A 24437-nucleotide genomic window follows, 5' to 3' on the forward strand; every position below is an offset into this window, starting at 1 on the left:
TCATTACTTGTTCAGGATGCTGTGCAAGGATTCTAATGGGAGAATCGTCAGGCCACATTTCATCCGTCTGATATCTATTTTGATGGCAAAGAATGCCAGAATATTAGCATTCGTATGGTCAGCGACTGTTCTGTCATAATAGCATTGTGTCTATGCCTTTCAAATAAAGTTGATAGCATATTTAAAGACTAAGAATGAAAACATTATGAACTCTCATTGCTTTAGTGGTGATTTAGCTGCCCCATCTAAGAATTTCAAAAATTTCATCAGTTTATGCATGCACAAAAAGGATTTTGGCATCACTGCCAAAATGTAATTTTTTGGAACAAATCATAGCAAATTACCTTGTGACGGCATTGGGGGAACAGAAAAAGGACTTGCAGCCTGTGCTAGTCTGCAGAGGGCCTTAGATAACCAAATACTGACTCCATATGATTCATTCAAATTCTGTGAAGATAGTATTCCAGAAGTAAAGCTTTTTCATGTACCAAAAGAAGAAACTGAAAAAATTCATCTAGATCAAGAAACAAGGTTTACCATGGGTCATGCAGTATCTGTAACAAGAGAAAATCAATTAATTGCAATCAGCTCAGAGTAAATAGAGTTTCCAATGATGCTACAGCACTAACAGTTAACGCCTTCGAAGCAGATGAAGAAATTCCAAGTTTACAACCAGGACAATGTGTTACTTGTATGTATGGCAATTTTTGGTGCGTTGGAAACGTGTGAAGTTTCACATAAACAACATGATGTCCTTATCAGCTTTATGCACCTACACGGTCATGCAAGTTCCTTCCACTGGCCGACTGCTAAAGATACCTGCTGGATTCATGAGCAACATATCTTCATGACTTCAGAATCCTCATCAACATCACCACCGGGAAAACAATACAGTTATCCACAATCTGTCATTGACAAAATGCTAGCAGTGCTTAACCAAAAATGGAACTGACTCTTTAGTATTTTTATTCTGCAAATTTTCTGTGTTTTATACTATACTTCTTTTTACGTCATTTGTTAAATTAATGTTTGAAACTGACATACACACTTGAATAAAAATAATTAATTATGGGACTTAACGAGCAAAATATTTGACTTTTCAGTCTTCTCAAAGTGCTTAAGTAATAACTTTTTAATCGTATTCTTACTCGTCAAACTGAAAGATCCAGAAATTAAACAATATTTCTTTGAAAGCTTAAAGCACGCTTTTTCCAGCTGTAGCAAGAAAAAAGAGGATTGAAGAAGACACAGGTGAGATATTGCCCCCCAAAAATACCCTAAAATTTGTAATTATAGCATTTTGACCAATTTTGTAGATGCATATCTTTCATCTGGGCATCCAATCTTAGCTAAAGTTTCTCGAGGCATCATAGATATGATTAACCCTCTGAAGCTTTGGTGTGATTGGTTCGTATGAAAAGTAGCAGTAGTCGCTTAGAGGCTTGTATCTATATTTAGGTAAGGCTAAATTCCTAATTTTTGACACGGTTCGATTCAGCATGAGAAGTTGTCTGTGTATATTAAAGCAAATGAACAAATGTTTGCCGGCCGTTGTGGCCGAGCCCTTCTAGGCACTTCAGTCTGGAACCGCGCGACCGCTACGGTCGCAGGTTCGAATCCTGCCTCGGGCATGGATGTGTGTGATGCCCTTAGGTTAGTTAGGTTTAAGTAGTTCTAAGTTCTTGGGTACTGATGACCTCAGATGTTAAGTCTCATAGTGCTCAGAGCCATTTTTGAACCAAATGTTTGGCAGAAATTTTAAAAAGCGTAACAAAGTTAGCTCATTTGCACCTTCGTACATGATGCGAAGGTGAGTAGTGTCCCTTTAAAATCCCTAAGAATTCAACCACTGAAGATACTAAACTGAAATTTGGTATGTAGCCACCAAGGACCATATAGAACCTCCACAACAAATTTCATTAGATTTGGAGATAGTCGAGTGGTGGAATGATCCATTTACATAGTTGTTTAATAAAGTGTTTAGACCTACTGAGAACATTAGCGACCCTACTACGTTTTACTGGCACATCCGACGATACTTACGTTTGTGTGTAACTTAAGCCGTCAAGTATAGTGTTCTGAGTTCTATCAGTCAAATACTTATTGAGCTAATCGCATATCTGCGAAGACACTTCCTACAGTCGTATCTTGATTAGTAGGGGTTGATGCGGTACAGTGTGCAATGCCGTACGGAAATCCAGGAAGACTCAGTCTATCTTTTCGCCTGCTTCTACGTATTTTTTGCGAGATGTCGTATATGAGTGAAGCTAGCTGTTTCACATGAATGGTTTTATTTGCATCCGTACTAACTGCGTAACAGTGTCTGCACATCAGTATTGCGACTGTTCAGCATTCCGCTTCTGGTGAAGCCCTCGTCATCCGAAAGACGACCACGAGCATTAACCTGCGGACCTAACGTACCACACAACAACAACACTCAATGGCTCTCTACGTCTCTAGTCAGCAGGATTGAAATACCACAGTTTCTGTATTTTGATCAACATCGATTTATGGAGCAACTAAGCGAGTGTCAACTGAGAAGTCCCCTCACATTCGAGCGAGTTCTGCCTCACGTGCGCACTTGGCCCCTATACAACCTGGAATCCAGACGTCTAAAGAGAGAGATATACAGAGCAAAGCGGCTGAGCAGGAATGGCTGGAAGACAAATGTAAGACCACAGAAGCATGTGCAACTAGGGGAAAGATAGGTACCATTTACACAAAAATTAAAGAGTTCTTTGGAAACAGAGAAGCAGCTCTATCAATATAAAGAGCGCGGATGGAAAACCAGTACTAAGCAAAGAAGTGAAAGCTGATATATAAGAAGTGATATATAAGAGAAACAAACTTCTTGACAATGTTATAGAATGAGAACAGGAAGCAGGCAAGATAAGATGGGGGATACGATATTTTGAGAAGAATATGACAGAGTACTAAACGACCTAAGTGCTAACAAGGCCTCTGAAATACACGACACTCACTCGGAATTACTGCCGTGACACTATTATTCTACCTATTGCACAAATACCTGAGACATGCGATATACCCTCAGACCTCAAGAAGAATGCCATAATTCCAATTCCAAAGAAGGAAGTTGCTGGTAGGTGTGAACACAACCGAACCAACTGTTTAATAAGCCATCGTTGCAAAATATTGACGAGAATAATTTACAGAAGAATGGACAATCTGGTGTAAGCGACCTCAGGGAAATTCAGTGTGGATTTCGGATCAATGTAGGAACACGCGACGCAATACTGATCCTACTACGTACGCTAGGCTGAAGAAAGGCAAACGTGTGTTTATAACATTTGTAGATATAGTCACAAGTTTTGACGATGTTGAGAACACTCTTTGAAATTCTGAAGGTAGCACCGATAAAATACATGGTTCAAAAGGTTACTTAAAACTTGTGCAGAAACCACACTGCAGTGGTAAGAAGTGAAGGACATACAAGGGGAAATGTATATGAGAAGGGAGTGAGTTGGGGCTGTAACCTACCCACATGTTATTCAAAAACTGGTTCAAATGGCTCTGAGCACTATGGGACGTAACATCTGAGGTCATCAGTCCCCTAGACTTAGAATTAATTAAACCTAACTAACCTAAGGGCATCACACACAACCACACCCGAGACAGGATTCGAACCTGCGACCGTAGCAGCAGCGCGGTGCGGACGGAAGTGCCTACAACCGCACGGCCACACCGACCGGCCACATGTTATTCGTTCTGTACAATGAGCAAGCAGTAAAGCAAGCTAAGAAGAAATTTAGAAAGAGAATTAAAGTTCTAAAGTTCAGAGAGACGAAACAAAAAGATCTGTCAAAGATGGCAAAGAATTTGGAAGAACATGCGGCGTTTATGGCACAAAGCTGCCAAGTTTATTCCTTTTTTTTTCATTGATGCACAGTATAGGAAGACATTATTAGAGGCTGGACAGAAGGTAGGATCATGTGACACACTCATCGAACGAAGCGCCAGATGGCCACATAGCGTGAGAACAGACGAGAGAACCAGCGCGGTATCGTACTCGAGCAGGATCTGACACGCTGGACGCCAAGAACCCATTGGTTCAAATGGCTCTGAGCACTATGGGACTCAACTGCTGTGGTCATTAGTCCCCTAGAACTTAGAACTACTTAAACTTAACTAACCACACACACCCATGCCCGGGGCAGGATTCGAACCTGCGACCGTAGCAGCAGCGCGGCTCCGGACTGGAGCGCCTAGAACCGCACAGCCACCGCGGCCGGCAAGAACCCAATATTCTATTATTTATGTTTACTGTGTAAATGTTAATATACAGCTACAACTGTGCTGATGGCGTTACGTGCACTGATAACTTGTTAATAATAATTTCAATATTACTCAGTTCACCAAGAAATGCTAATTACGAATTTTAGTTTCTGTCGGTCCTTATTGATGGACCAGTTACAAGTGCGCCACGCCAGGGCAGGCGCCAAACTGCAAAGAGAGTTCACCAATAGTCTGCTTTTGGTTTCCGAGGGGGTAATGAGGAGTCCGTGTATAAATTATGATCTCATGTAAAGACGGAAGAGTTTGTTAAAAAAGCTGCCTCGAATGACGTACTTGTGCAATGGTGTGTTAATCAAAGGCAGTCTACCATCGGTTTTCGAGGTGGCAACAAGTGAATTAGTGTGTGAAATGCAACTCCGCGTAAAGACGGAATTAACTATTAAAGCTGCCTCGGATCTCATGTGGATTCTAAGATCGTGTGGAGCATTTTTGTGACTATTGCGGTGCTCGATAACTAATGATTGATGACCGGGAATCTTGTTATGGCTATTAACTAGGGACTGGCCTTACAAATCGTTTTACTTATTTTGCGATTGGACTAATAAAATTAGTTGGAATCCTAATATTTTACGATTTTCGTTAAGCTTAGCATTTAAACCTACCCTCTAGCCACATTATTTTGCACTGTTTATAGAGCACGCGAAAGACGGAGAAGAAACCAATTGGGGATACGTCTGCGAGACTAAAGATAAACAATTCAGCTGCGAAAAGTGGGGGCGGACGCACTGGACTTTCATCCGTAAATCACACGTAGCACCATTAAGCATCCCCGTGTACTTATTGTGCAGACGATATCTCGAACATTCATTCCCTGTCTGCTTTGTTGCTGTTATACTTGGCATCCCATGTGTGGGGAAAAGAGCGTTTAAAAAGCGGTTAACTGCAATAGGAAGCATTAATCCCTCATCATAGTATCATAAACCGTTGAATAGTCTCTTGAAAAGAGTGTGTTAAAAAAAACTAAAACAAGGGTAATGGAGGGTTATCCACTTAAACCCTTCGATGCTGATTGGGAAATGAGACACCAAAGTAGCAGATGAGTTTTACTATTTGGCAGTAAAATAGCTGATGATGGCCAAAGAGGATATGAAATGCAGGATGGCATCAAGGAATTGACAGGTCGGTAATGAAAGAAAGACTGCGTGTATTGGATAGGATTTTAGAGGAAGACCTACTTCAGACATGTTGCGCAGAGATGAAGAGAGTTACACAAGATACATTACCGTGGACAGATGTATCAACGGTTTTCGAAATGAAGATAACCACAGCAAAAACAATTCCCATTTTACTATAGCTGTTAGACTACCCACTTCAGTTAGTACATATAGACTGTTAGAAGCGTTTTAATTAGAGTGAACTCATCACACCGTTTACAGGACGTTTCCGCGATTCTTGCTGTTAAACCCCTTGATGTATGCGTGCATGTTGTTCGAGTTGTCTATCCTATAATGTTAGCAATTACAAATACAACGCCGGCCGGAGTGGCCGAGCGGTTCTAGGCGCTACAGTCTGGAACTGCGCCACCGGTACGGTCGCAGGTTCAAACGTTGCCTCGGGCATGAATATGTGTGATGTCTTTAGGTTAGTTAGGTTTAAGTAGTTATAAGTTCTGGGGGACTGATGACCTTAGAAGTTAAGTCCCATAGTGCTCAATGCCATTTGAACCATTTTCACAAATAGCTTGATTACCTCGAAAAGAACGATTTTCATGCTGCGTACTCCTCGGACAGAGCTTCCCCACAGCAGATTTCTGTTACTTACTTTCGAATCCGTCGTTTCCAGACGGATATTCCCTGTCTCACAAAGCTAGGGCTGCTCCTCTCCATCATCCTTGCACGTCAACATAGAAAAATCCAACTTGTGCATTGTTTATAAATACTTGAAATACATGCAACCATAATAACAGTTAGGAGGTAACGTTGTAGAAAGATATTGTTGAAGGTCAAGGTATACTACACTCCTGGAAACTGAAATAAGAACACCGTGAATTCATTGTCCCAGGAAGTGGAAACTTTATTGACACATTCCTGGGGTCAGATACATCACATGATCACACAGACAGAACCACAGGCACATAGACACAGGCAACAGAGCATGCACAATGTCGGCACTAGTACAGTGTATATCCACCTTTCGCAGCAATGCAGGCTGCTATTCTCCCATGGAGACGATCGTAGAGATGCTGGATGTAGTCCTGTGGAACGGCTTGCCATGCCATTTCTACCTGGCGCCTCAGTTGGACCAGCGTTCGTGCTGGACGTGCAGACCGCGTGAGACGACGCTTCATCCAGTCCCAAACATTCTCAATGGGGGACAGATACGGAGATCTTGCTGGCCAGGGTAGTTGACTTACACCTTCTAGAGCACGTTGGGTGGCACAGGATACATGCGGACGTGCATTGTCCTGTTTGAACAGCAAGTTCCCTTGCCGGTCTAGGAATGGTAGAACGATGGGTTCGATGACGGTTTGGATGTACCGTGCACTATTCAGTGTCCCCTCGACGATCACCAAAGGTGTACGGCCAGTGTAGGAGATCGCTCCCCACACCATGATGCCGGGTGTTGGCCCTGTGTGCCTCGGTCGTATGCAGTCCTGATTGTGGCGCTCACTTGCACGGCGCCAAACACGCATACGACCATCATTGGCACCAAGGCAGAAGCGACTCTCATCGCTGAAGACGACACGTCTCCATTCGTCCCTCCATTCACGCCTGTCGCGACACCACTGGAGGCGGGCTGCATGATGTTGGGGCGTGAGCGGAAGACGCCCTAACGGTGTGCGGGACCGTAGCCCAGCTTCATGGAGACGGTTGCGAATGGTCCTCGCCGATACCCCAGGAGCAACAGTGTACCTAATTTCCTGGGAAGTGGCGGTGCGGTCCCCTACGGTACTGCGTAGGATCCTACGGTCTTGGCGTGCATCCGTGCGTCGCTGCGGTCCGGTCCCAGGTCGACGGGCACGTGCACCTTCCGCCGACCACTGGCGACAACATCGATGTACTGTGGAGACCTCACGCCCCACGTGTTGAGCAATTCGGCGGTACGTCCACCCGGACTCCCGCATGCCCACTATACGCCCTCGCTCAAAGTCCGTCAACTGCACATACGGTTCACGTCCACGCTGTCGCGGCATGCTACCAGTATTAAAGACTGCGATGGAGCTCCGTATGCCACGGCAAACTGGCAGACACTGACGGCGGCGGTGCACAAATGCTGCGCAGCTAGCGCCATTCGACGGCCAACACCGCGGTTCCTGGTGTGTCCGCTGTGCCGTGCGTGTGATCATTGCTTGTATAGCCCTCTCGCAGTGTCCGGAGCAAGTATGGTGGGTCTGACACACCGGTGTCAATGTGTTCTTTTTTCCATTTCCAGGAGTGTATGTAGCGTCGCGCGGGATTAGCCAGGCGGTCCCAGGCGCTGCAGTCATGGACTGTGCCGCTGCCACCGGCGGAGGTTCGAGTCCTCCCTCGATCATGCGTGTGCGTGTGTTTGTCCTTCGGATAATTTAGGCTAAGTAGTGTGGAAGCTTAGGGACTGATGACCTTAGCAGTTAAGTCCCACAATATTTCTCGCACATTTGAACATATACTATGCAGCAAATACACAATGCAAATTGTATTGGGAAACATTTACTGGCGACAGTGGCTCGAACATTAGTGTTGTTATTGTCTGTATACTTGCAGTAACTCAACATGTCCCTGTATGCCGACGGAATATAGTCTGCAATTAACAAAGGGTTCTTCTTGACTCGAAAGTAATTCTCAGGTTCAAAAATGGTTCTTAGCACTATGGGACTTCACACCTGAGGTCATCAGTCCCCTAGACTTAGAACTACTTAAACCTAACTAACTTAAGGACATCACACACATACAGGATTCGAACCCGTGACCGTAGCAGCAGCGCGGTTCCGGACTTAAGCACCTAAACCACTCGACCACAGCGGCCGGCTCAGGTTCGCATTTCCTTCCTATATCAGAACACGCGTTCCGTGCTTTTCCTAACTCATTACCGACAAATACCAGCTCAGCTGCTCAAAAACGGCATCTGAAATACTGAATACAACATTATACGACACATGGTTCAGGAGACTGGCGTCATAAACATTAGGTGCGCGAAAAACTAACTTCTGCTTAAAATGGAATTCAGATTACCCTGACTATAGTCATATAGAATTTGATGCTGACAGCACTAATCAGTTTAACATCCATTATAAATAATTTCAAATCCTTACGAAACTTTTTCTTACTGAAACCCCTCGCAAAATAATAAAATAAAATAAAGTTTACTGCTCATCACATTTTTGCTGTTCATGGAGTAAACATTCAACATCAGGCACAAAGTTATAATTTATTACTTCTTTATTAATAATTCTGTTCGTTACATATTTCCCAGGCAGTATCCGTGTGTACCATTGAATGAACCTGCAAAATTACATCACTGTACGTCACATATTTATGGAGATATGATTGAAAAACCAGCTTCTGCTTACAAAGTAGGGCAAAGTATACTCGTCCAGTATTTCAGAGTGACAACACTTAGCGACCGACTTCCAACAAACTTTGAACGTAATTTGAAACATTTTCTGAACTTTCTCCCCATTATATGACTGATGTCAAATACTTATCACATTACCTAATTTGTAAGGTAATCAGATGTTTGAAGTTGTTTCATACATGGGAGATGGATTCTTTCGGCAATCGCAGGTTTACTGGTTACGTCTGTAACAGCACCCAGTACCCAAGCCCCACGGACCAACAGCGTAGGTGGCAAGCTGTAGCAGTGTTCCTGGATGCTCGAGTCTCACAAGCTCACACATGAAGCTAGAAATTGATGGAGAAACTTCAGTATTTAATGGGTAAAACTTTGGACATCAGTTTTTGTGTGGTGCGAGGGTGGCCGAGGGATGTTAAATAGACAATAACACATAGGCACAGGGGTATTTTTCCCTCATTTTTGTGAGTCGATATCTGGTTGCATTAAAAAGTTACTAATATCGGCAAGATGGTGACGTCCTTTAAAAGCAAATACTTATCTGAAGCTGTTGCCAATAAAAAAAGTGCCACTTTGCTTGGTTGTTTTGTATGTACGCAGAGTTTTCAAATAACGTCTAAGGCGAGCTGTGGCTCTCATTTTATGGACCTCCATGAAGAAACCAACAGCGATAGCTACAGTGGGCCCCCAGGACAGATAGAACGACAGCTTCGGTGGCATTCTGTAGCAGTGTTCCTGGATGCTGAAGACTCAGAAATTTGGGGAAGAATGCCGGCTTCCTACGAACAAACTTCTTGAGCATCTTGTTGCTGGCTGTTCGCGACAACTTGATTAATAAATGTTATTACGAAAATTTGAAAATATGGCCACAGGCGAACGACAAAGCCACATATGCTGTCGCTCAGGTAACGCTAAATGTTATGTTTCTATTGGATGATAATTTGGTAGAATCTCTCTCTCACTGGCCTACGTCGTCTTGTGTACTTAAACACCGATAGTGTGTGATTTTGTGCTGCTTACCGAGCAGGAACCGTTAGTCCAGTATGCCACTCATTTCACTGCTGAAACAGTAGCTGATTAAGTGGATTCTTGTGTCTGTAATTGAGGGCTTTATTAAATATACACCACCGTATCTGGTCAAACGTGTCCGGACACTTATTGGTGGCCATTAATATCGGGAGTGTCCACCCTTTGCTTTTGTGACGGCCTGAAGTCTGCTGCAGCCACTTTCAGTGACCTGCTTGAAGGTCTGTGGAGAAATCGCAGCCCATTCTTTCACGACAACCGAATCCAGAGAGGGCAGTGACGTAGGAGCCTGGCGTCTGCAAGGACACCGACGTTCTAACTCATCCCAAAGGTGTTCCATACGTTTCAGGATGGGGCTCTAGACCAGGCAGTCTATTTCAGAAAAGCTGTAGTCCATAAACGATTGCCTCACAGACGCTGCTTTTCAACAGGCTGCGCTGTCATGCTGACACAATCGACCACCCTCTCCTGACTGCTCCCCTATTGTACGCAGGACAGAGTGACGTAAGAAGTGTTAATATTCTCCCTCATTTAGCATTTTGTTAAGCGCAGTAAGAGGGCTACGCCCTAACGATGAGAAACACCCCTGTACTGTAACAGCACCTCATCTGCACTTCACTGCTGGCGCTACACATGATGGCAGATAGCTTTCTCCAGGCATCCCCCAAACCCAAACCGTTCTACAGGACTGCCACAGGGTATAGTGCGATCCATCACTGCCGCTCTCTATAGCAGTTCAAGCGTCGTCTTAGCACATAAATGTGTGGCTCATGAGGACCTGCCCGACCATTATACCCCATTCAGTGTAAGCTCCTGCGCTCAGTAATTGTACAATCTGGAGCGCTGGCAGCACTTTGGAACTCACGAGTGATTCGTACGGCTCACTTCATTCGATCTTTTACAGCCCCCCGCCCCAGCAATGCTCGGCTCTCCTCGACGCTATTGCTTGAGGTCTGTGTGGCTTAGCTTTGACCGTGATTGTCCCTTCGCATTTTCCCTTCACAATCTCATGAGTAATCGACTTGTGCAGCTTTAGAAGGGTTACAATACCATTGATGGATTTGTTACTCGGGTGTCTTCTAGTGTCCAGTCCATGCTCGAAAGGCAAACCTATTGTGTTGTTACTGCTTCTCCACTGGGCACCTCGTTTTACCCACACGGGTCCTTAAATTTCACTAGTAGTTTAATCTCAATCACAGTGATTAAACGAACTACTAGTGTTAATTAGTACTGTTGCAAGTACGGTAGGAAGCTGATACCTGTGTGACAGTCGCGAGAGGAAGTTGTAAGATGGGTGCTCATTTAACGAAACCGAACAACACAACCTTCCCAGTGCCCTATAAGAAAGTTTGATGCCATTATGACTGCCGTTTTAATCTACCCATGTCTGAGTTTTCCAGCAATGGAACAGTTGACCCGAAACGTGAGTGCCTCTGGATGACGCTGGTGACAGTGGAACAGGTCGTTTGCCATTCTGAGGGCAGCTCCCCCGTCGGCGTGTTGCAGGTGGTACAGGCCGCCCCCGCCGCCCCCGCCGCCGCCAGAGGAGGCAGTGGAGGCGTCGCAGGTGGTGGGCGGGCGCCCGCTCAGCCTGGCGGGGCCCTACGGCGACCGCCGCGTCGGGGCCTTCCGCCTGCGGGCCGACCGCGGCTACCAGCTCACGGTGAGACACACAAACCCCGCCACAGCCGCACCCAGCTACTGCACTGCTGGCCAGCAAAACTGCGACACCGCGAGGGCGCCTTGCAACAAACGCCAAATTCGCATCCAGTGTATGTACAACGAAAACTACATGTGACAATGTTTACAATTTCAGCGCAATCACTCAAACCAGGTGGGAGTAATGCCACATACATTCTATACGTAAGGAAAGTTCACGCAGTGGGTTCCTCGTTCAGAAGTTGCATTTCAGTGTTGATTGTTTCTGAGGAGACTGTCTTACGCCTCGTGTATGAATACCCCCATGCGCCACCGTGCTGGTGAGTTACAGTTCCTCTCCGCGATGCAGCTCGCATGGATTGGGATCTCTGACTGTCTTGCTGATATGGAATCGATCAGAATTGGATAATCGTACTCCACGTCATTCATGACGTCAGAAAGGACGGACACAAGGGGACTGTACGACCTTTTCCTCACCGATTTGATTCATATCGACAGGATATCTAGGGCATGTTTACAATTTCAAGAAACACTCTAAAACAAAACAAAAAAGACACACCACGAATGAATTATCCAAATGAGATGGAAATCGGTAGATCTGACGTACATTTGCAGACTATCAAGTGATTATAATTTCAGAAACAGTGGCTGCTTTATTCAAGAGAAAGAGCCTGACAAATTGAGCGAGTTATTAACACGTTCGTACACCTCTGGCCCTTACGGAAGCACTTGTTCGCCTTGGCGCTCATTGGTACAGTTGTTGCATGTCGTCTTGAGGGATGTCGCATCAGATTCTGTCCAATTGGCGGCTCATATCCTCAAAAAAATAAAATAAAATAAGTAAGACAACTGCTCCCTTTAAGTGGCAAATTAGGTTTCAAGTAAAAGAAAAAAGGCCGTGATCCAGTAATAGAATCATAATTTTAAACAGCTTTGGAAGACTTAAAATCCAATAAGGCACAGGGTATAGGTAACATTCCTCCGGAATTTCTAAAATCATTGGGGGAAATGGCAACAAAATGGCTATTTACGTTGGTGTGTAGTATGTATGAGTTGGGCGATATACCATCAGACTTCGGAAGAAGATCATCCGCCCACTTCCGAAGACTGCAAGAGCGAAAACTATCACAAAATGAGCTTAACAGCTCTTGCTGACAAGAGATGTACGGAAGAAAAGAAAATTGAGGATATGTTAGATGATCAGTTTGGCTTTAGGAAAGTGCAGTGTCTAGGAATCCTGTGTATTCGGTTCGCTTGACAAACAATCAAACAACTCGTATTGATGAGTTTTATTACAAAAAGACAATTACAGGTATCTGACTTTGGAAATTACACTGATGTGTCCGAAGCAAAAGCGACATACGAAATAATCAGTCTTTGCAGTGACTGCTGAAGTCTAACTTACATATGCCTGTCCTGAACTGCAGTCGAAGCGCCTAACGTTGACGCTGCTATCCAAGTGGCTTAACACTGAAGCTGCCATCCAAGTGGGCCGTCACCATATGGGCACAGCGCTTATGTCCACTTCACATGCGGGCCGCTGCTGTCGCGTTGTCGTCATGGAGTGAGGTCGGTCAGCGTGCGACTGGCTGACTTCTCCTCACAGCCTTCTCTTCCCTGTCGTTCCCGACTGGCGTACCGGCACTTTAATCCGTAACAGAAAGCTAAAGGCGTCAGAGAGGCAGTTCTCACGTTCTGCAAAAAGCATTGGGGAATATGAAATGGTGCAACGTGTTCGAGATTCTGAGGAAAATAGTGGTAGTCTATAGGAAAAGGCGGGTGACATACAATCTCTACAAAAACCAAGACGAAATAATAAGAGTGGAAGACCTCAGGAGTGGAATTAAAATTCATTATGAAAGGACACAAATGAAACGGTTCGTTGATGACATTACTGTCCTGAGTGAAACTGAAGAATTGCAGGATGTACTGAATGGAATGAACAGTTTAATGAGTACAGAGAATGGTTTGAGTGTAAATGAAAGAAAGACGAAAGTAATGGGAAGTACCAGAAATGAGAACAGCGTGAAACTTAACATCAGGCTTGATGATCATGAAGTAGATGAAGGAATTCTGCTACATAGGCAGCAGAAAAATCCATGACGGATGAAGCAAGGAGGACATACACTCCTGGAAATTGAAATAAGAACACCGTGAATTCATTGTCCCAGGGAGGGGAAACTTTATTGACACATTCCTGGGGTCAGATACATCACATGATCACACTGACAGAACCACAGGCACATAGACACAGGCAACAGAGCATGCACAATGTCGGCACTAGTACAGTGTATATCCACCTTTCGCAGCAATGCAGACTGCTATTCTCCCATGGAGACGATCGTAGAGATGCTGGATGTAGTCCTGTGGAACGGCTTGCCATGCCATTTCCACCTGGCGCCTCAGTTGGACCAGCGTTCGTGCTGGACGTGCAGACCGCGTGAGATAACGCTTCATCCAGTCCCAAACATGCTCAATGGGGGACAGATCCGGAGATCTTGCTGGCCAGGGTACTTGACTTACACCTTCTAGAGCACGTTGGGTGGCACGGGATACATGCGGACGTGCATTGTCCTGTTGGAACAGCAAGTTCCCTTGCTGGTCTAGGAATGGTAGAACGATGGGTTCGATGACGGTTTGGATGTACCGTGCACTATTCAGTGTCCCCTCGACGATCACCAGAGGTGTACGGCCAGTGTAGGAGATCGCTCCCCACACCATGATGCCGGGTGTTGGCCCTGTGTGCCTCGGTCGTATGCAGTCCTGACTGTGGCGCTCACCTGCACGGCGCCAAACACGCATACGACCATCATTGGCACCAAGGCAGAAGCGACTCTCATCGCTGAAGACGACACGTCTCCATTCGTCCCTCCATTCACGCCTGTTGCGACACCACTGGAGGCGGGCTGCACGGTGTTGGGGCGTGAGCGGAAGACGGCCTAACGCTGTGCGGGACCGTAGCCCAGCTTCATGGAGACGGTTCCGAATGGTCCTCGCCGATACCCCAGGAGCAACAGTGTCCCTAATTTGCTGGGAGTGGCGGTGCGGTCCCCTACGGCACTGCGTAGGATCCTACGGTCTTGGCGTGCATCCGTGCGTCGCTGCGGTCCGGTCCCAGGTCGACGGGCACGTGCACCTTCCGCCGACCACTGGCGACAACATCGATGTACTGTGGAGACCTCACGCCCCACGTGTTGAGAAATTTGGCGGTACGTCCACCCGGACTCCCGCATGCCCACTATACGCCCTCGCTCAAAGTCCGTCAACTGCACATACGGTTCACGTCCACGCTGTCGCGGCATGCTACCAGTGTTAAAGACTACGATGGAGATCCGTATGCCACGGCAAACTGGCTGACACTGACGGCGGCGGTGCACAAATGCTGCGCAGCTAGCGCCATTCGACGACCAACACCGCGGTTCCTGGTGTGTCCGCTGTGCCGTGCGTGTGATCATTGCTTGTACAGCCCTCTCACAGTGTCCGGAGCAAGTATGGTGGGTCTGACATACCGGTGTCAATGTGTTCTTTTTTCAATTTCCAGGAGTGTATAAAGCAAACTGACAGTGGCTTAAAGAGCATTCCTGGCCATGAGAGGTCTACTAGTATCACACATACGTCTTAATTTGAGGAAGAAATTTCTGAGAATCTACGTCTGGAGCACAGCACTGTATGGCAGTGAAACACCGGCTGTTGGAAAACCGTAACAGAAGACAACCGAAGAATCTGAGACGTGACGCTGCAGAAGAATGTTGAAAATTAGGCGGACTGATAAGGTCAGGAGGTTCTCCAGAGAATCGGCGAGGAAAGGAATGTGTGGAAAACACTGACAGGAAGATGGGACAGGGTGGGAGGGCATCTGTTAAGCCATCACGGAATAAGTTATATGATACCAGAAGGAGCTGCAGAGGGTAAGAACTGTAGAGGTAGATGGAGTTTAGAATACATACAGCAAATAACTAAGGATGTAGTTGCAAGTGCTGCTGTGAAATGGAGATGTTGCCCCCAGGTGAGGAAACTGGGGACAGAAATAGCAGGTCCCCTCTGGTTGTCACCCGCGTCACCCTAAGAGCACAGCCTGGACGATGTTATCCGCTCCGTTTTGTTGCCATTCATCGCAAGCCATCCTGGGCTTGTATTTCAGCAAGATAATGCCCGCCCGGACACGGAAAGTGCTTCTACTGCATGTTGTCGTGCTTGCCAAACTCTTCCTTGGCCAGCAGAGTCTCTGAATCTCTCCCGAACTCAGTACGTTAGTAGCATTATGGCCAGGGCCCTCGAACCAGGTCGCAACTTCGACGATCTAAGGCGCCAATTGGACAGAATTTGACACGATAACTTCCAGGAGGATATCAAACAATATCAATCAATGCCAAACCAAACAAGTGCTTTCATAAGGGGCCTGAGGTGCACCAACGCGTTTGCAGACTTGTTCAGTTTGCTAAGCTCTATCTCTTGAATAAATTATGCTATTTTTCTGAAATTGCAATCATTTGTTTGTACGTGTACGTCATATCTTCTGATTTCCGTCCCATTGCGATAATTCCTTCGTTGCATATCGGCTTTTTAATTTTCTTAAGAGTGTGTATAAACAGGGAGACGTAACTGTCAACCCGTTTACAGAAGACCGAGTTTGAAAATGTTAGGCCTGCTTATATACTTTGCACGGTCGGCAGCAGTCATGATTTCCGCAACTGAGCGCGTAAGCGGTTAGTTTCATGCGGTCGATGTCCCTGGATCGCATCTGGCTAGCGGTATTTTGTTTTCGTTCCCACGTTATTCTGCCCGTATGCAGTATTAAAGTAATCCGTCAGAACTGTACTCCTATCAACCTTACAAATAACTACAAAATTGTGTGTCCATCGTAGAGAAATAACTTTTATAGAACACTGCATAAAAATTCAATCAATCGTGCAGCATCAGCCATCCGTACCAATATTCGATGATATGCTTGGATATGCATGCTACGCCCCTAAACTGTGCGATGACCGAAAACCGGTTATGAATGTAAACCATGTTTGTTTTGCATTAGACACGTTGAAAAAACGATACAGATGCAAGAAATCGGCCTTCATCACAGGTGCTCTAAGTCGCAACTGTTGTGTTGGCAGAAGAGCCAACACCGTGTTACTAGAGGAGGCCGTTGCACGCGTTTTAGCTCACGCAGGCTGGCGTGAGGAGGGAAGAACTATACTGACGTGAGGTCTGGAACATGACAAGGAATTAGAATTCAGAAAGCGGACATATTTAGTTTGGTACTTAACTTTAATCCATTAATGATGAACGTCGCTCTTGACGGTACATGATTCACAATATTTTCTGTTCACAATAGTAACTGAATATTGCGCCTTGCTAGGCCGTAACAAATGACGTAGCTGAAGGCTATGCTAGACTGTCGTCTCGGCAAATGAGAGCGTATGTAGTCAGTGAACCATCGCTAGCAAAGTCGGCTGTCCAACTGGGGCGAGTGCTAGGGAGTCTCTCTAGACTAGACCTGCCGTGTGGCGGCGCTCGGTCTGCAATCACTGATAATGGCGACACGCGGGTCCGACGTATACTAACGGACCGCGGCCGATTTAAAGGCTACCACCTAGCAAGTGTGGTGTCTGGCGGTGACACCACAGCAACAATTATTATGTTTCTACGATCAGTATAATCTTGATTCGTGCAGTGTTTATAGGGTACATATTATACTCTTCACTAATATACATACAAAAATACGAATGAAATGATTTGTTTGGAAGTTCTGGTGCGCCTTTTCTTGTTTCGAACGTCATTACAAAAACGATTTTGCCCTTTTTTCATGATAAATATTGCGCCATGTAAATAATACGTAAATCATCAAATATTGATCATTTACTGGGTCATATTAAATCTGTTGTTCTCGGAAAGAAAAAGAAGCACCTGTCGCGAGATTCGATACAGAGACCTCCCGCATAAGCGACCTCGGACTGCTTGAATATTTGCGACCATACAAAGCATATAAGCGCGCCTAAAATTTTCACACTCGACCTCGAAAGCGGCTGAGAGTTGTGTCTACCTGTTTACCTATGCTGAAATCGTAGTCGCACCCTATACACCCCGTCAGTACGAATCACATCGGTGAGGGGAGGTTCGCGCGGTCCCCTATCAGTAGCGCATATTTTTACAGTCGCATAGCGTACGTCAGGTCAGGAAACGGGTTTGTCTGCAGCAAGGCGGGCGTCCGCGACGCATGGAACACAGCTAAGCTGTTTGCACGGCGACCGCTGCCGCGGCTTTCCCGGACACGACAGCAAAGGGGGCGGCACACCGGCAGGCCGGCCGCGGTGACCGAGCGGTTCTAGGCGCTTGAGTCTGGAACCGCGCGACCGCCACGGTCGCAGGTTCCTGCCTCGGGCATGAATGTGTGTGATGTCCTTAGGGTAGTTAGGATCAAGTAGTTCTAAGTTCTAGGGGACTGAGAACCTCAGATGTTAAATCCCTTAGTGCTCAGAGCCATTCGAAACTTTTTTACGGCCAGCGACAACGCTGGACAGACGCGATTCAAAAGATCGTCAGAGGGGATGAGCACCTGGCGTGATGTCGCGAGCTGCACTCAGTACACAACACGGGCACATCTCGTTCGCGCTGTCGGTTATTTGGACAGCAGCCGTTACATTTCTGACGGCTTTAGGGAGAACGACGGGGTGACGGATGAAAATATAGCTCAAATTCAGGATTTTTTTTTATCTGTGCTTGGAATGCAGTAGCGAATGGGGTTTGCTGCAACGAATAAAGCATGGATTGAAAATGTATGGTATTTTTTATTGAAAAATATTAACATCTTCAGTGTGTAATCGGGATTTTTCCCGAGATGTCTCTGAAAGGAGGTAACTCCGGTTGTGGTTATCTGAAACACGAAATTAACATATGAGCCTGATCCTCAAAGATGTAATTTCAATTCATGGTAGGGATTAAAAAAGATTGGCGTAATTATAGATACCTGTAAAAACAGCCATTTTTGGACCCCTCTTTTGGGCGGAAAAAATACTAACATCAACAGAAAAAAATTGGCTACGAGAAATGAAGAGAATTCAGTGTGCTTCAAGGGAGACCGTAAGTCATTAAAATCGGATGAAAATTGTGGCGTGGGCGATGACAACCATGCTGAAAAACATGATTTTGAGAAAAACGCGTTTAATGTTTGACAGGTGTTCATTACATACAAAAGGGGGCAAAAATTGAAACTTACGGGATATCGACGGTTTTCGCTGTAACTCCGGTCGTGGTCGTCTGATAAATGAAATTTACATATCAGCCTGATCGTTACAGATGGCCGCGTTCTGCTGCTCTCAGCTGATAGGCCCACATTTTGGTCCAAAAAGCCCTTTTCCTCGCTGAGCGCATCGCCGGCGGCGTCTCTGTCTTCACAGGATCGGCGCATTTCCTGCCCGATTTTCATTCGAAGGGCATTTGCCACGTTTATTAATGCAGTATGGCCTAAATTGAATGGACATATAGCCAATTTGAAGCAATGCTGACAGTTTCGCTTCAGCTGGATGTTATTTTTCGAGCGTATCTCCAAATGAGACTATTGAAACTTTAGCTCACATTTTGAGTAAAACGTTTCAAACAAAGCCCCAACAAATCAGGATTACTCAAATTGGTAAAAAGAGGGGTGATGGCGTGAGCGCGGAACCGGTTCTGTAACGCCGAGACGTGCCGCGCATGTTAGGCTTCAAACGCTCATAGAATCCTTACTTTTGGAAGTTCCCGCATAGTATTTTGGAGAGTAGTTCTTCAATGTATATACATTCGAATTCCCTAAAAAAAATATCGAGTTTTTTCGACCATCACCCTTTCATTTGCCCTTAACGCTGGTGGCTATCTTCAACGTCTATATGACGTCGTCTTTTAACTAGATAACGTAAGACAAAATGTTGCCCAGATGTATTAGAGCAAGTATTGCTGCGAGAAGAGGCAGCTCCGTGTACTAAATTTCGCACTCTGAACGTCCTCAAATCAGCTACAATTTTGTCATCTAATCTTTCTAATGTAGTATATACAGTCTTTCTTTCGCTTACGCCATAGTCCCGCAGCGATCGCACCGTCGGCCTGGTTACAACGGATTTTGCAGTGTTACTGTTACGGATGGCCGGATGCCCTACCTGCCGCCACCCTGTACCCCCAACTGTCTGCGTCTGGAGTAAATCGTGAAATGCTGCGACGTGTTTCAAATTTCTGCGACGCGTGTAAGTGAGGCGGAACGTGAGGACCAGCTCGGTATTCACCTAGCGGGATGTGGATAACCGCCTGAAAACCACATACAGGCTGGCCGGCACACCGGCCCTCGTCGTTAATCCGCCGGGCGGATTCGATCTGGGGCCGGCGCGCCCACCCGAGTCCAGGAAGCAGCGCATTAGCGCGCTCGGCTACCCTGGCGGGTTAATGTAGTATATACAGTGCCAGATCAAAAAAGTGAATCACCCAGGATGAATGCTCAAAGAAGTGAATCACCCAGAAGAAACGGTCAGACGTCAATGTAACTACGCAAACGTTGGTTTAGGCGCTGCAATTCCCTGTGACCGGTAGAACGGCCTCCAGAGAACAATATAGTTGTTTGTGTTTATTGCTACCAGGCTTGGTAGGATACACAAAGGGCACTAACAGCGTCAGATGCTGTGAACTACACGTAGATGCCGCATACTCGCGTAAGCCAGCGTTACCAGTACCTACAGGGTTTTGGAAGGGCCTCGTTGTAGGTCTTCAGTACACCGTCTGACCGTACTGTGGTGGGCCATTCACACGTGGCGGTCGCCCTACGTTGGACTTTGGTCTGCGTGGGAGCTCGAGTGCAGGAATCAACGTCCCGCTCGACCGACACTGACCAAGACAAGGCAGGATCGCAGCACTATGCAGCGAGGCCGTCGTAAACCTTTCACATCTGCGCCTGTCATCCGACAAGTAACGAACTTTCTGCAACATTCTGTGTCAGGCCATACTATTGGTCGGAGGCTAGCAGCAACTAGGCCTTGGGTGGGCTGCCGTTAACACAACAACGCAAACAACTGCGTTTGGAGTAGCGCTGTTACCGGGGTTAACAGTTTGCTGATGAATAGTGCCACATTGTGTTGGACGACGAATCACGGCTATGCATTGCCCCAACTGGCGGTCGTCCCGGAGTATGGTGATGACCCGGAGAACAGTTCCATTCTTTCAACGTTTTGGAGAGGCACACCAGTGGCGTCACGATGTGGGAAGCCATCACGGCTGGTAGTTATTGATGGAGTTCTGATGGCACAACGAAACGTCACGCACATCCTTTGTCCTCTTGAGTTCTTCCACGCAAAGCACATATATCTGAACTGTCCCTGTGATGTTAATGTACTACTGCGGCTAGCAAGATTCCCAGATCTGTCCCGAATAGCACGCCTCCAACCAACAAGGCCGTGAGCTCCGTCCGAGCGCCACTATCCAGGGCATCAAGGACCAGCCAAAACAGGTGTGGACCAGTTTGCTTCAGGAGAGGATACAACGGCTTAACGGCACTCTTCCCAACCGGGTCAGAGCATGTATCCTAGCCACAGGGGGTGCAACGTCATACTGGTACGTGGCCTCATTCTGTAGAGTACAAATCTGACTCGATTTTGTAATGATCGAAGTAACAACACTTACTCTGTCATACGCTGAAGTTTCATTTCGTTTCCCTCTGCCCTTATGGGGGCTTCTGTTCTTTTCTCACGCCATGTATATACAACAAGTAAAATTCTGTTATGTGCTGTTTCTTTTTGTTTTGCCGTTACAGTGGCCAGCAGTGTAGATAGTCTGGTGCTAGCATCATTGCGGCAGCTGGCGCCTGCGCCGGCAGCTGGGACTTCGGCGTGTCTTTGCCTCGCGCTGTGCGGCTGGCCCATTACTGCGCTGACCTTGAACCGCCGTTCCGTCTTTGTTCGCAGATGGACATTCCTCCGGCAGCGCCTCCGGGCTCGCGTGCAGACGGCGTCCTCGTCATGGAGATGAAGGCCAATCTGTACAGGCCGGTCGTCTGAACGGGCAGCTGCTTCTCTCAGCACCCCATGGCCGTAACAGAATAGCGTATTTCTGTACTATGGATAAATATATTAAAATCGTAGCATTACGTATTTATTCGTTTCATTTTTCCCGGTAAGTACACCCATAACAAGAAATTTGTGTACATAAGTGATGTGATAATGGTTTCTGTCTCTGCCACCGAGGTCACTAAATTCCGCCAGTGCGATAGTGCTCAACTTGCCGGTTCAGATCCAGGTGACGAGACAGATTCTTGCTTCGCTATACGCGGCACCTGCATCTCAGTTTGTCACAGTAATGTTTGTGTGCGCGTCAATGCAGACATTGTGCCGTGTGCGGCTTTGAAAGCGTGGCCCCATCTTACACTGCCACGCCGGAACAGGCTGGTACGCTTAAGGTCCACTTCATAGTTTAAATATTTCATGACTGATGGGTCATGTATACAGCTACTTTTACACAATCTGATGACATCCCAAAACGGTGAAACGCGTCATTGACATTAAATAATTTCGCCAGCGATACTGATTTTGTTCTGAAAAACTTTTAAACTGCGTGCCACGATAGAATGGGAAAATTTTTACTTGTTTCACCTTTTTTCCTTCTGTCTCATGAACAGCAGCGCGAGCACAAGAATACGCTCCACACACACATGACAATCATCTACCGTAAAGAGTTTCTACATGAGTTTAAATACTCCACAAACCACTGTAGAGCGTCTCGTTACTTGGTACCAATATTAGCGATTTCACCTCTTCTTCCATTCGCCTATTGAGCCTCTGTAAACGTTGTAATCTTTCTTACTTAATCCTCATGATCCCAAGGCGAGATGTACACAGAGATTTGAAAGAGCAAGGTGCGCATATCGTCCAACACGAAGGCGATTGCACAACGACAATGGCGCATTCTGAGAAAAGAGTGTGTTCCCACCTTGTTGCGCAGTTCTGCTTAGATACCGATGACGGGTGCATCAGACAGCGTACGACTGGAGTGGCGCGGAATCTGGGAACGTACTCCAGAGTACGATTCTTGTGGGCAAAACGTCTAAATTTCTAACAAATTCACCGTGAATTTGCGGCGATTTAGGAAACAACTGCCATGCCACGACTAGCCATACTGAAATGGTGCCAACAATTTGACCAACACAAAGACATAGGCGACACTGATCGGGAAGTCCACAACTTGCATCATACGATTTCCATCCTTTCAGGAAGCTGAAAGATCATAGTGAGGGGGGATGGGGACACGGGAGGGAATAGATTTTCCAACGGTGGTTGAGCAGCGGTTTTTGAGTGGCTTCGTGACCAAGGAGCGGATTTTTGTCGTCGACGAATCAAATGATTGGCAGAGACTCGGTGACGATGTTGAAAAGTAGAGTCATGTATCTGTGTCACTTTGAAAAACAGTGCAGCAAATCAGTAAAAGTTACTTGTAGTGTGATAATAATTTCGAACTTATTTTATGAAAACCTCTCGTGTATGGCAGTGTACGCGCAAAAAATGGTTGGGTTGGGTTGTTTGGGGGAAGAGACCAAACAACGTGGTCATCGGTCTCATCGGATTAGGGAAGGATGGGGAAGAAAGTCGGCCGTGCCCTTTCAAAGGAACCATCCCGGCATTTGCCTGGAGCGATTTAGGGAAATCACGGAAAACCTAAATCAGGATGGCCGGACGCGGGATTCAACCGTCGTCCTCCCGAATGCGAGTCCAGTCTGCTAACCACTGCGCCACCTCGCTCGGTAAAAAATGATACAAATGGCTCTGAGCACTATGGGACTTAACATCTGAGATCATGAGTCCCCTAGAACTTAGAACCACTTAAACGTAACTAACCTATGGACATCACACACATCCACGCCCGAGGCAGGATTCGAACCAGTGACCGTAGCAGTCGCGCAGTTCTCCAAATTTAATGGTTTCGCGACAACAACGCCACCTTCTTCCAATGATAGTTTTGCCAGGATATTTGTCTTAACCTGATTAGTCGGCCGCTGTGGCCGAGCGGTTCTAGGCGCTTCAGGAGCCTCAAATAACAGCTACCCTTCAACCAGTGATCAAGCTGTAATCGAGGGGGAAAAAGTAGCCGCTGTTGGCGTACAAAACATATATATATATATAAAAACGAAAGGGTAGGAGAAGAGTTGGGTAGTCTCCACGTTACTATTATAAATTAGTAGAGGTTGTAGCTGAATACAAGATGTAGTGCAAAGGTGCATTTGCACAGCTGTTGTTTTGCCGGTCAGCTGCACTCGGAAGTACTTAAATTCACGGTGCGCAAATTTAAAACTTACGTTAACTTGTAGACCTCAGTGTATTTTTCCAATTATTTTCAAAACGAAAACAGCAGACAGAGAAAACTTAACAGTTTCTACTGTGGTTGTCTAGAAACAGTGCAAACTGTTATCTTTTACCCCAACAGTACTCAAATTCAGAACTGGCACTACTCCTATATTGTTAGAATTATCGCACATTAGTGGACCCGCTCACACGGTAGATACTCAACATTGCAACTTGTGAGCACTCCCTTCAAAGTTCGTTCGTGGTGCGTAATGTGAGTAGCAGGCGACTCGCTTTACAAGTTGACGAGTCAGCTGCTGAGTCGAAGCGGTGCCTGACGCACGCTCTCATTTAGTTGACGGATCGCTTCAGCTAGCTGCAGCTGGCCCGCATTCTCCAGCGTGAATGACCAAAAGTTGCATTCAACTGATTTAGTAAAGTAAGTAAATCACAGTCAGTACTACATACAATTAATTTAATAAAGCCAAAGAAAGATAATTAAAATAACAATAATCGTGACAACATAATAAATCATCCAGCTACTTTTCTTAACTTTTTTGTAATAAGAAACAAAATTTAAATATTTAAATTTCTTGAAATACAGAGTTTTGGGAAACTGTGAACTGGTCGAGAAAGTAAAATTGGTGAAACAATGCACTATCGCCT

The 24437-nt window shown here is 46.0% G+C and overlaps 1 protein-coding gene across 1 annotated transcript in view; it reads left to right on the forward strand.

Moving 5' to 3' along the window:
- The window catches only part of LOC126281526 (uncharacterized), a 188277-nt gene extending 166687 nt beyond the window's left edge, over window positions 1-21590 (forward strand). Inside the window, exons 4-5 of the mRNA XM_049980567.1 lie at window positions 11338-11494; window positions 21405-21590. Coding sequence (XP_049836524.1) covers window positions 11338-11494; window positions 21405-21497 — 250 coding nt within the window. The 3' untranslated portion in view covers window positions 21498-21590. The remainder of the gene's footprint in view (window positions 1-11337; window positions 11495-21404) is intronic.
- Window positions 21591-24437: the final 2847 nt, after the last annotated feature.

Source organism: Schistocerca gregaria, chromosome 7 (assembly GCF_023897955.1).
Source record: "Schistocerca gregaria isolate iqSchGreg1 chromosome 7, iqSchGreg1.2, whole genome shotgun sequence".
Lineage (NCBI taxonomy): Eukaryota > Metazoa > Arthropoda > Insecta > Orthoptera > Acrididae > Schistocerca > Schistocerca gregaria.